This window comes from Panthera pardus, unplaced genomic scaffold (genome assembly GCF_024362965.1).
Source record: "Panthera pardus isolate Hobbes unplaced genomic scaffold, ASM2436296v1 HiC_scaffold_10, whole genome shotgun sequence".
NCBI lineage: Eukaryota > Metazoa > Chordata > Mammalia > Carnivora > Felidae > Panthera > Panthera pardus.
Genome location: NW_026526655.1, coordinates 35,833,477 through 35,847,510, shown reverse-complemented (window position 1 = coordinate 35,847,510; position 14,034 = coordinate 35,833,477). Strand labels below are relative to the sequence as shown.

Sequence of the window (14,034 nt, the reverse complement as noted above, 5' to 3'; positions counted from 1 at the left end):
TCACAGAAATTTCAGAACACAAGGAATAAAGTGAAGATCTTACAAGCTTCCAGAGAGAAATGACAGATCACATACAAAGATCAGGAATCATAATGGCTTTAGAAGTCTCAATAGCAACATAAAAATAAGAATTCAATAATGCAATATCTTCAAAATAAAGGAATTATTATTTCTAACCTAGAATTCTACACCTAGTCAAACTACCAGTGTGAAGGTGAAATGAATGGAATTTTCAGACATGCAAAGTCTCAAAAATATACTGCTCCCACCTTTTTTAAAGAAAGCCAGTAAAAGATATGTGCGACTAAAACAAGGACATAAACTAAGGGGGACAAAAAAGAGAAAATAAAAGATTTAGGAACCAGTGTTTCCAACACAGAGAGAGGTGAAGGGAGCACCCAGGATGATAATAAAGGGAGATGCTGTAATGACAGTTATCCTCAACAAATTTAGGATTTACTGCAACCGGTCCTGATTGGAACAGGTCAGAGAGGTATAGATGATGGTTCTTTAAGATAATAAAACTGATAGAACATTCAATACGTGGAATGCTCTATCTAAATGCATGGAGAGATCCCATCATTAACAGAGAGTTTGGGGTTAAACCAGTGATCAATATATAAAAAACGAAGTAAACAATCAAAAAGATAATGATCAGTTCCAAAAAAAACAACAAGTTGCATAGAAAGGGTAAAATGATAACATTCTAAGTACTTCATTATGAATAATATTTACATAGTTGTAATAATGTAACCACTAAATATTTATCCAAATTTTGATGTAACTATATCTAAAAGAGGGAGAATTGGGAAGAGTGTGTGTGTGTTGGGGGTCAGGGGTAGGGGTGGGGGTGAAAGGAAGCTAAATTCTCACCCTCTGTAGGGAGAATTCAATAGACAAGGCCTAAAACTGAAAAACCAAAAAGTACCAGTATGAGTTGGTATTTAGATATCTGGAGTTGAATCCTAAATGATAAAACAAAAGAGTGGAAAGTACTTGGCTCTGGGGAGAAGGAAATTAAAGTGATATGGAAAGGGGATTATGTAGGTACTTAGAGTTTTGGGAACAAACCCTGTAAAATATTCAACTTTCAGCTGTGTGTGTATCATTTTAACAATAACAAAGAGGAAAAAGAGGAAAGGAAGGAGGAAAGAAGAGAAACAGGGAAGGACACAATGAGGAGGTGGGGAAGGGAGGAAAGAAAAAAATTTAGAGAGACAGTGGAGATAAAAATGAAATATAACCTAATAGATCAAATGTGATTTTAATTGAAAATGAAAACCAAAGTCCAAAACATTTTTGAAAAAGTATAAGCTTAAAATAAATACAGACTAGATCTCTGTGTCTCCTAGCTCTCAATTTTATATCTAACTGCCAAATGGCAGCATGTAAAAAATGTATTCATGCTCTTTCCCCAAAATCCTCTTTCTTCCATCATTTGTAAGTGATGACACTTTCATGCCACCACTCTGTTCCCACCCCTCAACATCCCCCATTCTATTCTCTCCACTCTTGATTCTGTTATCACCACCTTTCCAAACTGGTCTGCCTGCCTCCTGGCCATCCTCTATCATGCAGGCAGAGTAATCTTTCTAAAATTCAAAGCCAATCATACCGCTTTCTTGCTTAAAACTCTTCTGTGGTTCCCACTGCTTTTAGGATAAGGTCTGAATTCCTTAACCTTGCATATAGGACTTCATGCTCTGACCTCTAATTATCTCTGAAGATAATAAAAAATTATCTCATTTTTTAACATGCCCAGGAATGCCTCTACCATCACAACTCATCTCTAAGTTCTAGCACGCCATGCTGAAGTCCTTTGCAGGTCCTCAAACCCAGGATGTTCTCATCTCTGAGCCTCTGCATTGCTGTGCTCTCTATTCTAAAAGTTCTTAAACTAAAATTATATGCAAAATTATGTGTGTCTGTCCCTATGCACATATACACAAATGCACATGCATAAAACTTGCAAATGATTTCGACATTTATAAGGCCCTGAACACCAATTTTGGGCCTCATTTTAAGAACTCATTCCTTTGGGGCACTTGGGTGGCTCAGCCAGTTAAGCATCTGACTTTGGCTCAGGTCATGATCTCATGGTTCATGAGTTCAAGCTCCATAGTAGGCTCTATGCTGACAGTTCAGAACCTGGAGCCTGCTTCTGATTCTGTGTCTCCCTCTCTCTCTCTCTGCCCCTCCCCGGCTCAAGTTCTGTCTCTCTCGCTCTCAAAAATAAATAAACATTAAAAAAAAAAAAAAAAGAACTCATTCCTTAAGTTACAAGAAAGCTTACAGGTGCTATAAAAAAGTTCTGAAATACATCATTCAGAATATTTGCATATAAAGCGTACATGAATCACACATGTAAATATTAACTATTTTTCATGTCACTGGAATGTTCTCCATTACCCTTCCTCCCAAAGAAAGTTAGTTAAATTATTATCTTAAAGTTGGTTTCTGGGGCGCCTGGGTGGCTCAGCTGGTTAAAGCATCCGCCTTCAGCTCAGGTCATGATCTTGCAGTTTGTGAGTTCAAGCCCCACGTCGGGCTCTGTGCTGACAGGTCAAAGCCTGGAGCCTGCTTCGGATTCTGGGTCTCCCTCTCTCTCTGCCCCTCACCCACTCATGTTCTGCCTCTCCTTCAAAAATAAATAAACATTAAAAAAAAAAAAAAAAGTTGGTTTCCATGAGAAGGTGTTACCCTAGTGAAAAATGTCCCTTCACTGTTGTGAGAACAGCAAGATCCTAGAATTGAATACTTCTACCTCATAAGAATGCCTGAACATGCTATTACAACAACAACAACAAATAAAAAAAGCTTTAAAAAAATGGATGATATTAGATGAACAGCTGTGTCGAAAGGGGAATGTAAAAATAAAAACTGCATGTTGCAGCCATCAAAATAGTAACCATGTACAGTATATGACTGTTTTTAATCAGATGAAGATTGAAGCTATTACATTTCAAATCAAATGTTATAAATTACTTCAAGAACGCAGCTGAGCTCTCATTTAATTAGAAATGTCCATGTTTAAATCATGAGGTACAGTAGCTGCCAATGAAGCAAAAGGGCAAGGGAAGGGAGAAATACTGTGTCCAGACCATCCGACTGTCAACTGTCTCCTACGCGGGATGAACATCTGGGGAGGACCAGTCCTGATGTAATGGAGAACTTCATGTACTAGCTAATTTGAGATTTAATGTAATTGAACATAATTGTTTTGAAGACAATTAAAATCATTATTCAGGTCTGGACAATTCTGAACTCTTTGTTTTCGTGTGAAACGTATTTCCCCCATGCTGAATTTTAACTCTTTCTTGGATAAAAAGTACAGCAAATTTTGGGCCAAGACTTCCCTGGGAAATAATCCCTAGATTGTGAGGTCACACTAAAAGGCAGCACAAGTGGTGAGGTGCTCCTCTGGAAACAAGTCTCTTTTACTAGTGCCAGTACTTGATGTAGCTCAGTCAGAGTCCAAATCTACATCCCAAATGTTAGACAATTCAGTATGAAATACATGAGGCAACATCATACAGGGATTTCTGAGGTCATACAGAGAAGAATGCAATTATCCTAAGGCGGACTTTCCCCCAAAGGTTATGAGCCTCTGCATCTCGTAATTAACCACGGTGCAGCTAGACAGTCCAGGCAAAAGGTCTTTCTTTTCTCCCAATTTGCCTAATTCAAAAACACCTCAAGTGACATAGCTCAAATTTTCCAAATTAAACTTACCCCTGGGGCTGAAATCAAGCATGTGACAGTTCAGTTCCAAAGCAAATCTTAAAGAGAGTTGTACATAGGGAAAGAAAGAAAAAAAATCAGAGGAAAAAGGGGTAGGAGTTAACATTTAAGTGGTTTTTCAACCTCATCATTACCCCTGCTCAAGAAAATAGGACACAGATGGGCCAAACACACCATTGTTCTGCCTTGAAGAATCTAAGGAACTCATTAGAAACTACTGTTGTTTTTCCTCATGATCTATGGCAAATCTGTAAGGGACAAATGGTTGATTTGCCCCCATCCCACAGCATTTAGTGTTCCATAGTGTCATGGGGTGGAAAGTGGAGAGAGAAGTCACAAAGCCACGGTATGCACTGCAACCCATGAAAGCCTATTATTGATATAATTCTTCAAGGTCGACTCTTCCAGGGAGTGGAGGAATGACTATATTGTCACAAACTGTTCTGATTTGTTTTAAAAAAAAAGTGGTTTCCAACCAGGAATGACACACTACCCTAAACTTTCTCTTACTTAGGCCACAGCTCCACACTTGTCCGCTTGTACACGAGATAGAGTGTAAATGGGAATGAGGTCCACTGCTCCCAGGCAAGGTGGATCCCCTCTTGAGCCTCCATATTCACAGACTTAAAAGCCTCCACGCTGGCAGCCAAAACGGAATTGCCTTAAAACATGAAACTGGAAACAGCAATCACTAAACTTTCAATCGCATCTAAACCAGCAGCTATGATTTTACTGTCTTACTAGTTGTTCTGGGTTTTTTGTTGTTGTTGTTGTTGTTTTCAATCTGTATAGAAGACTGTTTTTATCCAAAACAAAGAAAAATAAAAGATCAACATTTCCCTTTTGTCCTCCCAATTGTCATAAAGTTTCGTATTTCTGCCAGCTCTTTATTCCCCAAAGTAGAAGAATTATGCAATGTTCATCAGTCTTAAATAACTTTGTCAGTTTTTTAATTGGTTACTTTCAATTTTTTCAATTTTACCAAATTAATCTGATAAAATTCTATGTTTTCAGAATGTTTTATGATTATGTTAAAATATACACACATACATTTTTTGAAGCATAAGTATTTGATTTTTGCTCTTATTCAGTAGTTAGAGTTTTTCATTGAATCATTACATCGAAGTACATATTATAAACACCTATACTATTGCTACTCTGAGTTTTCATTAGTGTAATATGACCATTTTAGCCATAGAGATAAATAACAAAGAAGCAAATTTTACATCCTATGATTAACATTCAAGATAATCAGTCCTATGCTTGCTGGAAGTTATCAGTCAGCTTTTTGCTCTCCAAACAAATACACCTTTTGAAAGAAGACACTCAGTTGAAATCAGGTTTACTTGAAAATATTTGGAACCCTTTACTAAGTAGTATTAAGATAATATAGGCTTTTCTTTAAACAATTATGATTCTTCCAATTCAAGTTTTCCTATTAAATCTGAGAACATCCCTATGAGACATGGAGCTCATTTCATTTCAACCCATGAACAACTCAAGATTTCAGGCTCCCTGGGGCACCTGGATGGCTCAGTCAGTTAAGTGTCCAACTCTGGATCTTGGTCTCAAGATCATGTTTGTGGGTTCGGGCCCCACATCAGGCTCTGCACTGATGGCTCTGAGCCTGCTTGGGATTCTCTCTCTCCCTCTGTGCCCACCCCCCTCCCCGCCCCCCACTTACACATGTACTGTGTCTCTCAAAATAAATAAACTTAAAAAAATAAATAAAAGATTTCAGGCTCCCAACCCAAAACACAACTGTTTGGCATATTTCATTATTTCATTCCATGCCAAGTTATTGGTGAAATTAAGGCTGATTTCTACACTATTACTTCACAGGTTAAAACCAGAAAAGGTTTCCTTAACCACATTTGATACAGGATCATCTTCAGTGAAAGAATATTAAACCTTGGACCCCATTGCTCATTTTACTAAAGAGAAAATTGGAAACATTTGAGATATACATGTTCAGAAGAATAATGAAATGCAGTTTTAAGATAGATTCTCGGGAGTATTAGGATTTATACAGGAAATCAGTGATTAAAGAACATTCAGGTCTACCTGAAACTTATCCTTCATCAAAAGACATATACATAAAGACACCGAAATCTTACCTAACTCATTAACAGAAGCTGCTGTTTAATGATTGATCTGTTGTAGTCTTGATCAGAAAATGAAAATATATTGAGCACTGATACTTCAGGATACCTGTGCCCTGTAAAAAAAACAACACATACATGCTAGAATTTTTTTTCTGTGATGAATCCTTAATAATTTAGATCTTCTGGTGCAATTAAATTTAGTTTAACAGAAAAATTCTGGGGGGTGCCTGTGTGGCTCAGCCAAACTTCCAACTTCAGCCCAGGTCATGGCCTCACGGTTCGTGGGTTCAAGCCCTGCACTGGGCTCTGTGCTGACAGCTCAGAGCCTGGAGCCTGCTTGGGATTCTGTGTCTCCCCCTTTCTCTCTCTCTCTCTCTGCCCATCCCTCACTCACGCTCTCTCTCTCTCTCTCTCTAAAATAAATAAACATTAAAAATTGTGTTAAAAAAATAGAAAAATTCTGGTATTTGACCTTTGAAGTGACATTGGCTAATCATGAAATTCCCAGGTGGTAATGGCTACTTCTTATAGTGTTGCTATATAACTAGATTATAGTTATAACTCTATCTGGTTACTATATAACCAGACGGCTCAGCTCAGATGCTAGCCTTTGGTGTCTACACCAGATCATGCCTTGGACTTGGACTCGCTACTGAGTTTGCCAAGGTTCTCTTAACTCAGTCTAAGATGGTAGCCTCTTCTTTCAGTCGCCACATCACATTACTCTAAATTCTGCTCCTTCTCCATCTTGTCCTCTAGGCTTTGCCAGTTTTTCCTTCAAAAACCTCCAAATCAAACTGTCTGGATAAAAATCTGACATTTGGTAAAATGAGGATAGGCCAATTAGTGTCTGAAACACAGGCTTCTGGGATGTATGCACCTGTCCATTAGAAACTGTTCTGTCTCCACCATCTCCTTTCAGAGGCCACCAACATCCTTCAGATGTTAACGACTTCCAGCTTTTGGTGGCTTATGACTCACTTGAATGTGTAACCTGGAGGAGAAAGCTGCTATACACTTGTATGGCAGCCGCACATTACCCCAAAGTTATTTTTAAAGTTTACAAGCCTGGTTCAGCCTCCTTAAAAGTCCCCCTTAAGCCTACAAAAGCAAATTCAAAGTGAAGGACAAAAGTTTTCAGGCAGTAATTAAACCGTTAGCTATGCTATTATACCTTTGTCGCCCTGTCCCCTGGCAGCCTAACAATTAATCTTTTCAGAGGAGAGGAAAAATAAGTTACACACAGGAACTACAGAGCTTATAGCAGCCCCACACCATTAATTTTAATAACACGAAAAGATAAACATATGTCACTCACTCATAGCCAAATGAGCATCTATAGAGCCCTGCCCTGGTATACATCTAAAATGTATAACTCAGGTTCCTTTACCTAAGACCTTTTAGGCTACTTAAATGTTTTCACATTGCTTAATCAGAAAAAATATGGACGATATAGTTTTATTCCACCCACTTAAAAATAAACATCTTTAAAATATTTGTAAAACAACAGGTCATTTTCTTAACTAGTGTCACCTTCCCTCATTTTTAAAACTGTAAAAGATGAAGCCAAGAACACAATTATACAACCTCTTACTTTATGTATTTTTTCAACATCCTCTAGCTCCTGGAAGAAAAGAGATAATTTTATTTTTTCATCCTAAATCTTCTTCTGAAAAGCTTTTATTCTCAGTTTCATAGGATACAATTGAATCAAATGCTAGAAGAATGAAATCCTCTCTCCTGCAATTTCTTAAGCATGCATATAGAAAAAAAATTACTGCTGGCAGTAGGAACTGTCAATGGATCTCCGCAGAAGTAAATTGTTTGGTGTTTGTAATGGAGTATAATAGCTATAATTCCACTTGAGCTGCTGCCACTAATAAGTTGATAAAAACGGGAAGTTGAGACTCAGACGTCCATCAGTATATGGCTTCCACAGATGTCTCTGCACGTTCACTTAATCACAGAGACAGGTAGCCCAATCCCATTAGAGGTACTATGTCTGACAATGAGAGACCCAAGCTGGCTCTTCCCACAAAGACAATGGGAAAGCATAGCTGCAGACTGACTCCAGAGGGACTTTCTTATCGGCAATTTATCAGGAATTTTCTTAGACATTTGCAGCTCCTGCAAAGTTGTAAGGCGGTAACTTAAATGTGCTCATCATCAGAAATGGGCTAGGGGAAAACACTTCCTTCTCATGAAAAATAGCCACCGAATCAAAAATGACTACCAGAAATTAAAATATACTGTCTCAAATGCTTCAGGATTGTGACTCTAATGCTCACCTGTTGCCAAAAATTTAAATTTAATATACTTAATGATTAGAAGTCTGAAAATACACTGTTTTGTGTGTGCATGAAAGTAAAAACAAGTGGTATCTAGAACTGTGTGTCACCACATGAACATATTAACAAGAGTAAAATAAAAAGTGGTATCTCTCACAGGAAACACTGGCCCAGGGAGTAAGGAGGCTTGAGTTCCAGTCTTCTGAATTGCTGAGTGATCTTACATCGCTTAAAGGCAATCGCCTAAGAGTTTTTATATGGAGAAAATGGAGTAGAAATAATAACGTTGTAATGAAAGTATGGGCTTTGCTGGCAGGAGAGCTTTGAAAAGTAGCTGGTATTTGGCAAGTTTATTTTTTATTTAACCTGTCGAATAAAAAGCATAAGGTACAATTATGCTCATTCTATTAATGATCACATAAATGGCCCATGAGGGAAACATTAAACCTTTATGTAAATATATCCTCCTCAGGAGCCTGAAATCTTGAACAATGCTCATCTCAGACACTCGCTCTCCAATGTGAATCAGTGCGCTGCTGAGCGTATGCAGGCTTTTGGAAAAGAGCACATGTGCACATCTGAGTAACCGACCTATCTCAGTATCCTGGGGTCCTGCAAAAGCTGTAACAGCCCAAGAACAAGGAGGGAAGTCTAAGAAGAAAGAAGAGTGTTCTGTAGCACTGTCTGCATTATACAAAAATTACTGTATTTATCAAAACACTACATATTCGCTTCAATTGTCTGTTGTTCCTACCATTTTTTTCAAGAAGAGCTGCTTTTGCTATGTTCTCAACAATGTATTTCCTTCTGGCTTCTGAAATATTTAGTAAACAGGCAGCCAAACAGAGCCCCAGTCTGGAGGAAGACATGGTGATTTTTCTAGGAGAAAAAGTATTGTTCATTTTGGTCTCTGTGGTGTGTTCATATTTTCATGTTCATTAACCTTATAAAAATTAGTTTTTTGGAAACCAAGCAGTCATAATATGAACATTTCACTATTTCATTACTGCAGAACACCTAAAGGATAAAATCCTCAGATCCAGTCAACCAGGAAACCATGCGTAGGTGGCCACACACGTATGAACGTAGGAACATAGTTAACACTACTAGAACACACAGGGCAAGTTACTCAGCCTGAATTGTCATGGAAATGAAACTTTTTTGTTAAAGTATGTTATTCCCTTTGAAACATCATCTTCCTTAGTTTATCCTCTTTTTGAGGTCTGTCCTATTTATCAAATAAGCATGATCCTCTTGTTAAATGAGACTTAACTAGGGAACTGTAACAAAGAGAAATGAAGATTCTTATAAAAATTATTTTTCTGGCAAAAAGAAAGGTTATCTCTATGGGCCATGCCACAGGCAATATATGAACAAATAAAAGGGACTCTTTGGGTGCTTTAAGTGACAACTATTTGACTAAATTCCTCTTATACTTCAGTCTCCAAAATTCCTGTATCAGTTGAAAATCTTTTCACAGGATTCTCTTCCTGGAACTGAAATCTGATATATATCCTACGTGAACCAACAATGCCAAAAATGTGACTGATCCTTTTGGTGAAAATGCATTAATTACACAAGTTTTGGAGGTTGCTTTGATTCTTTTTAGTACCTAGAATGGCATTTTTCAACTCTCAAATATTATTGACTAAAGAAATTTAAATATCTCAAAATAGTAAGAAAAGAATTCCCCTTTTCAAGACCAGGCCATATTTAGGTCTCTTTTAAATATCGTAACTAAAAATAAATGTGGCCCTCACGAATTCATTCAACAAATTATTTGATAAGGGTTATTTTGTATCGGGTAATGTTCTCAGTGTGGGGAATACCGCAGTGAATGGTGCCCAAGCCTGAGACAAACTTTAAGCTTATGAGTTTTGGCTAAACCGTGTGCTCTCGTGCAAATAATAGTACTCTCGATGCATCAATCCTCTGGCTTCTGTTCACTAGGATTGTTCATGGGCCTAATCATCCTAACCTAGAGGGAACGCAAGGCTCCATGTTAGTTCAGGTTTGTAAGCAAGTTTTCATCTTGTGACCACCATCTCATGATTGAAAATTCATGAAAATACGGTCATTAGGCTTTTGTAGACATTAATAACATTGTTGTAATAAAGCAGCTCAGACCTCTCTCTTCTGTGTAAACAAAAAATTGCTTTACACAAGGGGTGTGGGCGTCTTCTGGCTTTCATTTGTTTTCAGTGTGTTTATGTAGCTTAATTGTCTCATCAGGCACTTTCCCAACATAATTATGCTTTTTAACAAATGGTGTTTATGGCAACCCCTAACAGTGCAAAAGAAAGGATTAGTTTCATCCTCTCATTCCACATTTTGATTCCCTGTGGACAGTTAAATCACACAAAGATGGTGTTAGAAAAATCTACCTTCACAGCAAAAGCTGAAATTAGCGGCCACCGGAATTTTGGAGAGCAGTCAAGCTTGTTAGTGAAAAGGGTAAGTGTTTCCCTGCCTCTTCCACTTACAAAGTAACCCAGAGCAACCCCGCAAACACTCTGTGGTTTGGGAGACGGCGCTCCTAGTGCGCCCATCCCTCCAATCCCAGTTCGATTACTTCCGGCCATAAACCAAAAACCGGCCTCCCCCCCCCCCTCCGCCCCCCGGGGGAGGAACCAGCAGGGCCAGCGCGGAGTGGAGCAGTTCGCGACAGTTCCGCCAGATCACCTGCCTCCTGCGTACGCACCACCGCTCGCGCTGTTAGGGCCGCAAAAAGGCTCCCCGAGGGGGCGGTAGCGCGTGCTCGGGTTGGAACCCGCCGCTGGGTCTCCCTGCGTGGCCCCGCCCCGGTTCCGGTGTGAAGTGGCTCAGGGCCACGTGGGCCGAAGGCTAACCCGAGGGACTGGGCGCGGGCCTTGGGGCACTCCCTCGCCGCCCCGCGATCGGCGTCCACGGGCCGCGGGGCCCGGGAGCGAAGGACGGCCGGCGGCGGGACTGCCCTGGATCCGGCTCTCGAGCAGCGCCCGCGCCTCCGCGTCGGGGAGAGAACCGACCTGCGCGCGCGGAGGGGTGGCGGAGTAGCACGGCGCCGAGTCGGGGTCGCCCCGCGGGGGCGACGCGCAGCTTACGCCGCCGGCCCCGCCCCCCACCCCGGGCGCCCAGCTCGTGCTCCAGCCCGCTGCACGCCTCCGGGAGCCGGCTCCGCCGGTTGCTGCCTGACCTACACTCCGCGGGGCCCCGCACCCACCGCGTGCCGGCGGCCCGGAAGCCTTAACGTTCAGCGTGGAATTGCCTTCTCACCCCCTCTGCTTTACCTTGGGATTCTCCACAATTGTCTCTTGTAAATGAATGACTTTTTTTAAAAGGGCATTAGAATCTAATGATGAGGTCATTACCCATTGATCATACACCAGCAGGGGGCTCTTTGGCGCACGTGCAAACGCACCCTTGCAGTAAAGTCTCTGCTGAGAAATGCTGCCCGGGAGCGCTTGTGAGTAGGCAAGCGCCGGAACCACCCCAGGACAAAAGCCGTACTAATACCTGCCCACGTACTTACGAGCTACATGAACCGGGCATTAATAATTATTTCTCTTTTTTGTAGGCCAGTGAACCTTGAGAACACATTTACAAAAAATTAGGACCTGTTTTGTTTTTTTTTTTTTTGATATATATAGCAAGGATTAAATGTTACCACTTTGATCTGGTTTCGTTCCTGAAGTGAAGTAATCACTAAATAACTACTTTGACAGAATAAATTAATTTTTAAATCTATTTTTTATTTTCTAATTATACTTTTTAAATACAGATTTGAGGAAATTAACATTTATGTGGACATTTGGTTTCTAGCCTAATGTGGCATAAAAATAAGTAACATAATGAGTGTTAAAAAAAATCAGGTTCATGATGCTTCTCACATCATCATCATTGTACTTAGATGTCACAACAGTATTATGTGCGATTGTGTCAGATCCAGCCTTCTCCATCTCGGAGTGTTGGCAGGTAGGAGGGCTGTTGGCAAGAGGAGGGGTGTTAACCTCAGGATCCTGGATCCATTCCAAGGCTGGTAATTACATTCTGCCAGCCAAAATTCATCCCATAATTTTAATTGGATAAATCCTTTCTGGCCTAAGCTACTGCTATGCCTGTCAAACTGTTGCCACATTTCACCCCAGAGGTGTCTGTGTTTTAGTTGCAAGAATGAGTCCCTTTGAGGTTGGCTTATCAATTTAAATCCTCAAAGTGCTTTGGGATCCTATGGAATTAAATATATATTTAGGTATTTTTTTCTACTGAATCTGCAACAGACATGCATAAGATAGACATATACCCATGTTAATGCCCAAAAACCAATACCCATCTAATGTCAACAGATAATTTCAAAATACTTTAACTAGATTGATGTCCCTAACTTTCTCTTTTCTTCTTTTGAGAGCTTTTATTGCCCATAGCATTAGCTTCCAATTAACGGTGGTGTAACCAACCTTTCCTTCCAAGGAGAACGGAACTAAAGGCCCTGTATCTCACCTTTCCAAACAATTCTGTGGTGAGACTACTTGCTACAATGGAAGATAAAGTAACATTACATCTAGGCTTATCTGTCCCTTCAGAGAAAACAGTATGACACCTAGGGGCTTCATGGGTCTAGCTGTAACAGCTGCCAGACCTAAACTTTCTTCCCCACATTTCCTAATCCTCTCGATGAGAATATCTTTCCCCTGACAGGACTGCTGGGGCATTAAGTAAGATAACATTTCTGAAAGCATCAACACCCAGCAGTCACTCAGTAAACCTTAATCCCTTTCTCCACTAGACTGAGGTCAGACACAGGAGAGAAGGCAGGGTCCCAAGTTCTTTGTGGAGGAGGGCAGGGTCTGCCTCTGCTTGAGGATTGTAAACACAGAAAAGACAAAGAGAAAGATGCCAGCAAGTCTGATGAAAAGTTCGGCAGTAAGATTGAAAGTCTTATTTTGTTCTCTTCAAGGATAGAAAAGTACCCTTGGTGTTCGTTTAGCTCAACCACATGTAATCCTGCCTTTTTCATTGTTTGAAAGAGCTTTATGTCACAGGTACTATGTATGGGCATCAAACCTCTCATTATTTAACTTAGCATGCTTGGAGGAGTTTGGGGGTGAATACTTTTTGGGTGAATGTGTTATTCTGATTCCTTGTTTTTCCTACTAAGTCCACGTTCAGAGCATTTGTTCCTTCGCTCATATGGTTTCTGTCCAAAAACAAATAAGCACTGGAAAAGAGCACAGCTAAAAGTCCCAGTTTCAGTTCTATCTGTGATACCTGTTTCCTAATACTCCCATCAGGCCCTTGTAAGACAAAATAATTTTCTGTACCTTTCATTTTCATTTTTACAAACAAGGAGAGGGTAGTTCTTTTTTTTTTTTTTTTTTAACATTTTTTAATTTATTTTTGGGACAGAGAGAGACAGAGCATGAACAGGGGAGGGGCAGAGAGAGAGGGAGACACAGAATCGGAAACAGGCTCCAGGCTCTGAGCCATCAGCCCAGAGCCTGACGCGGGGCTCGAACTCACGGACCGCGAGATCGTGACCTGGCTGAAGTCGGACGCTTAACCGACTGCGCCACCCAGGCGCCCCAAGGAGAGGGTAGTTCTTGTAGAAGCTGTCCGTGGCCCGTGAGGGCTCAGGTGGATAAAAGGGGGAGGTTGTGCTCTAGTTTGGGTCCACAGAGCTGCTGGAACCTGACTCAGGCACTTACTCGAGCAAGTCTGGGATTGGGGTGAATGAGTGAGGCACTCACCTCTAGTGCAAAATTTAAGTGGGTGCCAAAACACTTGGTAATGCAGTGTCTTAAACAGTCAAAACTAATGCAAAATAAGAAATCTATGGTGAACAAAATAGCAACATTTTAAGTAAAGACAGAATCCTACCCTGTACTTGTCCAACTTGGTCTCCCTCACCTCACCCTGATCCC

At 40.4% G+C, this 14,034-nt stretch overlaps 1 protein-coding gene across 1 annotated transcript; it reads right to left on the bottom strand.

The window, feature by feature from the left end:
• Positions 1-4,251: 4,251 nt before the first annotated feature.
• On the bottom strand, positions 4,252-9,111 carry FTCDNL1 (formiminotransferase cyclodeaminase N-terminal like). The gene is given in 5 exon segments (XM_053901797.1): positions 4,252-4,331; positions 4,334-4,402; positions 5,859-5,885; positions 5,888-5,959; positions 8,889-9,111. Coding segments are annotated over 5 exon segments (396 nt in total). The 5' UTR covers positions 9,037-9,111.
• Between the last annotated feature and the right edge of the window lie 4,923 nt (positions 9,112-14,034).